Genomic DNA, 8,149 nt, shown 5'->3' with positions numbered 1-8,149 from the left:
GACTTTTATACGAATAATAAGAGCTTACTAATAAGTAAGTTTCAATCGAAAGACGTAAATCATATAGTAAAAGAGGATTGTCGTTTAGTGTACGTACCAGAATACAATAAGCAACTTAAGCTAACTTATCCTAATAACTATACAAATCATGCCCACGTGGAATGTTGGAAATGTGGCACTAGTCAAGGCCACGGTGAATTTTTTTGGCACTGTGACTCCATTGGCCAAGGATCTACACGGCAAAAGGAACAATTATAAAACTTGTGCCACTCACCGGTTGTCGCGAAAGCGATTAGACAGATAATCGTAAGTATCGATTATAGAGTACATCTCTAAAGAATTGTCACATCACTACCGACGCGGGACGTTTGACGTCTATGGTTTTTGGCGGGCTCGGCAGAGAGAAAAAAGTGTGAAAAAAGTTAGCAGCAAAGATTACAGTGGTTAGAAGTGTTAGAAGATCTTAGTAAGTTTAGTTTGAAATAGGCCAGTAGTTTGGTAAGTGAAATTGTTATCATGTTGTCTAGATATAACCAAACAAATGTTGGTGCAAATGAGTTAATAGCACAATGACTGTTTGCGGACAGTGTATTAGTACTCAACAAAAGAATTAGTAAGAGAAGTTGCGAGGCTTGGGGTGGCTATAGGGGCGGTTGGAGGCCACTTGGGGTGAAACCCCAAAATCAGTTATTAGATAGCCAACTCTATTGTACTGGGAGTGATGGCTCAGAGATTAGGTAGCTAATTAGACCCACTAACAGGCAAGAGTAGTGGAGGACCAGTGTTCATGTAATTAGACCCACTAACAGGCTAGAGTAGTGGGGAAGCAGTAATATTAGAAAGGTAGCATGGTTAATGCTACAGCGAACACTGGTCAATCAGTAAATTAGATACCCACTAACAGGCTAGAGTAGTGGGAGCCAGTACTATTAGTAGGCATCATGTTTGGTGCTACAGCGAACACTAGTCAATCAGTAAATTAGAGATCCACTAACAGGCGAGAGTAGTGGAGAACAAATGATCAGTTACTTAGACCCACTAACAGGCTAGAGTAGTGGGGGCCAGTACTATTAGTAGGCATCATGTTTGGTGTTACAGTACACTGGTCAATCAGTGAATTAGATCCGCTATCAGTGTGAATGGTGGATAGTTAGTAACTAAAATATAGAAGGTAGGTGTGTATAGTATAGTAAACAATAGTAATGTTTTGGACACACTATGATCATTGGCCCAGCAATTTAGACAATGATATTGTAGTATTTACAGAGTTACATCTTTACTTAGTTGCAATGACTTATTTAGAGAATACTTATAATTGTTATGCAGTATGAATTAACTTAGAATAATCGTCCAGTACCTCTGGTTAGATGTACTTGGCGACATGGTGGAGATGCTGGGATCTTTTTATAAAACCTCAACATTATTGTCTGTATTTTCATAGTACATAGTGAAGTCTAAATGTTTAAACACTAGCAATGTGGCAAAAGTAATATGCCATAGTTATTATAAGTCAGAATATGTCTCTATACCTTGATATTTAGTGTAATAATTATGAATGTAAACATGTACATGATGTTTACATCTGTTGGTATTGATTATTTATATTTAACCTAATAACACATATTAGGATCATATTGGTAATTCTTAGTTAACACTTATAATATGGTATCAATTATAATTCAATTACAATTTTTTGTTAATTTAATTTACATTCATCACTTTGTAAGCATACAAAACAGAGTGTAACATTCTTTTGTAATGTAATATTGAGAGTTATAATTAAAATATTCTTAAAACTAGCCGGAATGAACATTTATTAAAATAAACAAAGAGTTTTTTAAATTAGTATGTAATTAAGGGCAAATATTTTAATAAGGTAGTATTATTATTTATTGGAGCATACTATTAGTCATACTATGAGCATAATTATTTACATAAAGACAGTTAAGATACCATGAGGCTAATAAAGAAGCAAAAATAGTAATGTTGGTACTTTGGGATTTAGATCAAACATCAAAGTACAGCAATATGCCGACTTATTAGTACTTGACTTATGCCTTAATATTGAATGTATGAAAAAAAAAGGGGTTATTTTTTACAAAAGTTTAATAGTGAATAGTAAATTTTTAACCTAACTGTATATGATGGTGTTTAAATATTTAAGTATAATATACTTACAAAAAAGTATGTTAATCAGGTACTCTCTGAATTTCCTTAGAATGAAAACAATCCTATAAAATAATGCAGTTTAATTTAATATGAGTCATAATGAAGTGAACCATAAGAAATAACAAAATATTTACCTTTTTTGATACAAATAGGTACAGAGTAAATAGAGTTTAAGAATACCAAGTCTTAGTACAGCCGTTTTAGTTTATGGTCATATTATTATGCAACTCTGACCTACTGAATTTTGTTTTAGATCAGAATTTTGGTTGTTCATAAGAAACAGGATGGATTGAGTGTCTGTTCTTGGGTTATACTGTATTAAAAAAAAAAAAAAAAAAAATGGAAGTGGTCATCCAAACTCGGGTAAAACTGCTTTACGAGGCCGTTCAAACCCATATAAAGACAGCTCGAGATATGCTTTTAGATTTTGTTAAAAGTGAAGAGAATGTAAGAAAGTTGGAAGTTATTAGTGCTAAATTAAAAAGTAGCAATGATAATTTTGTTGCGGAAATGCAGAATTATTATAAGGTACTGACCGCTGCACCCGACATAGATGAAATCAACCAGTTTTCTGTAGTGCAGATTCAAGCGGAGGAGCTGATAACAGAAATATGTGTAACTCTTAAACAAAATGAAAGAAAACCAAGTTCCACCACAAGCGACAAAGTTATGGATGGAATTAGCCAAGTTTATTGGCAATATCTTAAAATGGTATGAATTTTGGGACCAGTTTGCTTCAAATGTGGATAGCAGAAATATTTCTGACGTTGACAAATTACTCTACCTGCATTCAGTCCTTGAAGGAGAAGCCAAACAGGCCATTATTGGATTAGACACCACGAGCAAAAATTACAGCGTTGCTGTAACCACATTAAAAGAGAGGTATGGCAAAGCAAGTGCAATAATTGATGCCCATTATGTTGCACTCTATAGAATTAAATCAGCTCCTACGAATAACATAAAAGATAGTAGATGTGTTTTAAACGAAATTGAGAGACACCTTCGAGTATTGAGTTCCTTGGGTGAAGACGTGAATCATAATCATCTAAGAGTCATGATAATGGAAAAATTTCCTGAAGACCTTATTTATGAAGTACGGATGAAAATGTGCGGAGAAGATGACTCTATTGATAGTATAAGAAAAAATTTAGAATATATTATATCAGCCCGGGAAACATCAAGCAGATTCAAGAGAGAAGGGACTGATATAAAGAACATGGAACGGTCTGTTATTGAAGATAAATCGGACCAGGAAAATTTTACATTACGTTCTCTACATGCTAGATCTGAAGTAGTTAGTGGCAATAGTGGTAATAGACAAAACAAATTTACTACTTGGAGAAAAGACAGATCAAAATTTGATAATCGTCAGTTAAACAAATTTAAACGACCCTCTCGAAAAAGGCCATATGAAAACTCTGACAGGACTAACGAACCACATAAAAAGAAAACTATCAAATGTATATTTTGTGGACAGGGGCATTTTAATGATGAATGCACAACATATATATTAATACAAGATAGAAAGTCTCAGTTAGGTACACGCTGTTTTATTTGTTTTGGGGACAAACATAAAGCTGATAGTTGCCGTTTTAAACAAAAATGTAGACATTGCGGTAGATTCGGCGCCCACAACCGTGCACTGTGCCCCACGAAATTTAAAGGACAAAGTAAAACGCATCATACAGATAATTTACATATTAACACTGAGATAGCTGATCTCAGTGTTAATACTACTACGGTGTTACAGACTTGTTTAGTAAAAGTAAGCTCAAATACTGATTCAACACAGTTACCAGGTAGAATACTACTTGACTGCGGTAGCCAACGCTCTTATATAATTGAATCTTTTGTAAATTCTTTAAAGTTACCTATAATTGAAACTACAAATTTATCAATATTTACTTTTGGCGCGAAATCACCACATCATATTGAAAGTCCTATAGTAAATTTCAATATCACCACACGAACTGGTATTAAACGACTAATATATGCGAATGTAGTACCCCACATTACACGTGACATAAAAACGCCAAAATTTGATAAGTCAGTTGATGTACGGAATGATATTAGATTAAAAAACCTAACGTTGGCAGATGATGGGTCACGAGGTGATGAAATAGATATTTTGTTGGGTAACGATTATTATCACTCTTTAATGTTACAAGATAAAATATCAGTTGCTCAAAACCTATTTTTAGTAAATTCAGATTTTGGATGGGTATGGTCAGGAAGTTTCAATAAGATGCCTGACAAGTCAGATCAGTTAACTGTACTTACTTATTTTCAATCAAATGGTAATTTTGATAACAAGTTAAACGTACCAGACCTTCCACTAAAGTATGATGATGTCAAAAAACTGTGGGATCTTGAATCAATAGGCATAATAGACTCACCTAAATCGACTCGTGATGAAGAGGCCATAAATCAATTTAATGAAACCATTCAGTTTAAAGGTGGTAGATATTATGTTCAATGGCCTTGGACAGTGTTTCCACCAAATCTTCATGATAATTTAGGTTTAGCTTTTGGCCGTCTCAACAGTTTGTTAAAACGTTTAGATGCTACCACAATCAAAGCATATGATCAGGTTATTAATGAACAAATACAAAGTGGGGTTGTTGAAATTGTACCAGACCCAAAAGCTACACAAAGCCACCCAGTCCATTACCTTCCCCACCATTGTGTCTCCCACAGAGACAAACCCGGTAAGCTACGAATAGTTTACGATGCCTCAGCCAAAATTAAAGAGAACCATAGTCTCAATGAATGTCTATACCGTGGACCGTTAATGTTGGAAGATCTTACAGGGTTATTAATTAAGTTTAGACAACATCGAATAGGAATTGTAGCCGATGTGGAAAAGGCTTTTCTTCAATTAGGGCTGCAAGAACCAGATAGAGACGTCACGAGATTTCTGTGGCTGAAAAATATTAACCATAGATCTCCTGATAATATTTTATATTTACGGTTTTGTCGCGTACCATTCGGAGTAATAGCTAGTCCATTCTTGCTGAATGCTACGATTCGATTCCACCTAATTAAATTAAAAAACGAAGTGGCAAAACAATTAGCAGAAGATATATATGTAGACAATATAGTAACATGTGCACAAACTGTACAAGAGGCATGTGATATATATACGATAGCCAAACAATCATTTGAACAGCTTTCAATGAATTTACGTGATTGGAATTCCAATTCTAAAGAACTGTTGTCCCATATACCTAATGAATTTGTAGTAAGTGATCAAGACAGACATGTTAAAGTATTAGGGTTGATTTGGGACATCGATAACGATAGTCTTCATATTAAACCTCAACGAGATAATAGTGTAACATACAATGTAAAAACAAAACGTGACGTTTTAAAGGTTATAGGTTCGATTTATGATCCTTGCGGTTTTGCAGTACCTGTGATGCTATCCGCAAAACTATTTTTTCAAAAGTTATGGAAACTAAAGAGTAAATGGGACGAGAAATTACCGGACGAGTTATTAGGCGAGTGGGGAGAGATAACAGAAAAGTTTAAATACATAGACAATATAAAAATGAGTCGTTATTTCGCGCGAGATTTGGACATAGAAATGCTGAGTAATAACATTCAATATCAATTACATTGTTTTACGGATGCATCCTTAACATCTTATGCGGCAGTCATTTACCTACGTAGCTCCGCAAATAATAATAATAGTGTTAATTTTGTTATTGGCAAGTGTAGACTAGTACCTCTAAAGAACAAAGATAATTTACAAATTCCTAGATTAGAATTACTAGGCGTACTTATAGGACACAGATTAATTAATTACGTGTCAAAAATATTACGGCTTCAAATTAAAGCACAATATTTATGGACTGATAGCCAAATTGTTTTGAGCTGGTACAAATCAGAGAAACTACTCCCACCATTTGTTTCACGTAGAATTGCTGAGATAAAACAAAATAGATCCCTAGAAATCCGGTATGTTCCAACAAAACTTAACCCAGCAGATGTAGGTACTAGGGTAGAGAGGGTAGAGTCCTATCAGGAATGGCTTAAAGGTCCTTTATTTTTGATGGAAGACTCAAAACAGTGGCCAACACATATCAGTCACGAGATAGTTCAGATGCAAACCTTTTTGGCCGGGGAGGGTCGTAAGAGTCCAACGTCTACGAATAACTCCGATGAAACAGAACGAACACTTGAAACAATTCAACACTCTGATAGTCAGACAGAAGATATATTAAAATTACAAGCGGAATATTTTCCAAAAGAAGTAGGAGGATCTACAACAGACTTATCTAGAGTACTACAATTATATAAGGACCAAAATGGAATACTAAGATGCAAAGGTAGATTCAGATACACTAATTTAACGCATGATCAAAAAGAGCCAATCTTGCTTCCTAAGAATGCAGAATTTACACATAATATTATTACTGAGTTGCATCAAAAGAATTACCATGTGGGTGTTTCGCATACATTGGCCTTACTAAGGGAACACTTCTGGGTTCCACATGGACGATCAACAGTTCAAAAAGTGATTAGAAAATGTCAACAATGTGTTAAATACGGAGGAGGTCCATTCAAACTACCAGCAATGCCTGACTTACCAGCTGAAAGAGTAAAACTGGGCTTACCTTTTCTCTTTACGGGTTTAGATTACTTTGGCCCTCTTTATGTCAGTGAAATGACTCTGGAAAAGAGATGGGTATGTCTATTTACATGCTTGACAATTAGAGCTATTCATATGGAAGTTGTGACAGATTTAACAGCTCAGGAATGTTTGTTGGCAATCAGGAGATTCGTAGCGGTCAGAGGTTTACCTCAATTGATTCTATCTGATAATGCTACACAATTCAAACTTACGGCCGACGTTTTAACATCTGATTATTGCATACAAAATAATGTGCGTTGGAAGTTCATCCCAGAATTAGCGCCATGGTTCGGCGGCTTCTACGAAAGACTTATAGGATTAGTGAAACACAGTATGAAAAGAACATTAGATAAGCATACTATAAACCACAATCAGTTATGCACTGTGATTAAAGAACTTGAGGCAGTTATTAATACCAGACCATTAACGACAGTAGGGACTGAGCTAGAACATGTATTAACACCAACAGATTTTTTACGCATAGGCGGGCCAGTTGTAGCTCAGATCTCGGATCGAGATTTTTTAGAATCAGCTACAGCGACTAAGTTGAATTTGATTGAAGGTTGGAAACGCGGTCAGACTATTCTTTTAGAATTCACAAAGATGTTCAATAACCAATATTTAACCAGTCTGCGAGAGCGACATGACAGACATCGGCAGCCAAGGACTGTAGTCGCTAGAGCACCTAGATTATCAGAAATAGTACAAATAAAATCAGACAGTAGTAGAGCACACTGGAAAGTCGGCAGGATTGTAGAGTTAATTAAAGGTTCAGATGGAGAGATTAGGGTAGCTAAAGTAAAACTACCCAATGGAGATACTTTGACACGTTCCATAGGCCATCTTTTTCCATTGGAGTTGGATGATCACGATAATACAGTAACCCTGAAGGATCCAACACTAACAGAAGATCAAACTACGGAAAACAACCAAACTTCGGAGCAAGAAGAAATAGCAACAGACGCAAATAAGCGACCTTCGCGTGCATCAGCAGTAAAAGCCAGAGAGAAAGTCATGGAGTGGACTGCACAGCTAATGATTAACTTGTTTGAGCAGTGAAGGAATTCTAGATCTTAGATAGTGACAGAAAGTAATTTAGTGATTGTAATAAATAGTCAATTAGTAAAGTCAAAGTTTTATTTCCTTCTGCTGGTGGCAGTGTCGCGAAAGCGATTAGACAGATAATCGTAAGTATCGATTATAGAGTACATCTCTAAAGAATTGTCACATCACTACCGACGCGGGACGTTTGACGTCTATGGTTTTTGGCGGGCTCGGCAGAGAGAAAAAAGTGTGAAAAAAGTTAGCAGCAAAGATTACAGTGGTTAGAAGTGTTAGAAGATC

The 8,149-nt window shown here is 35.5% G+C and overlaps 1 protein-coding gene across 1 annotated transcript; it reads left to right on the top strand.

Annotated features, from left to right (window-relative positions):
- Window positions 1-345: 345 nt before the first annotated feature.
- Window positions 346-7,932, top strand: LOC128198408 (uncharacterized). The gene is made up of 2 exons (XM_052883828.1): window positions 346-498; window positions 2,423-7,932. Exon 2 carries the CDS (start codon window positions 2,801-2,803, stop codon window positions 7,862-7,864), a length of 5,064 nt encoding a protein of 1,687 aa, XP_052739788.1. The 5' UTR covers window positions 346-498; window positions 2,423-2,800; the 3' UTR covers window positions 7,865-7,932.
- The last annotated feature ends 217 nt before the right edge of the window (window positions 7,933-8,149 follow it).

Source organism: Bicyclus anynana, chromosome 10 (assembly GCF_947172395.1).
Source record: "Bicyclus anynana chromosome 10, ilBicAnyn1.1, whole genome shotgun sequence".
Lineage (NCBI taxonomy): Eukaryota > Metazoa > Arthropoda > Insecta > Lepidoptera > Nymphalidae > Bicyclus > Bicyclus anynana.
Note: the sequence above shows the minus strand (reverse complement) of the source record. Positions and strands in the feature narration are given on the sequence as shown.

Bases quoted from the DNA above. Each gene is read 5' to 3' on its own strand.
- LOC128198408 (XM_052883828.1), top strand. From the start codon at position 2,801: ATGAAAGAAAACCAAGTTCCACCACAAGCGACAAAGTTATGGATGGAA.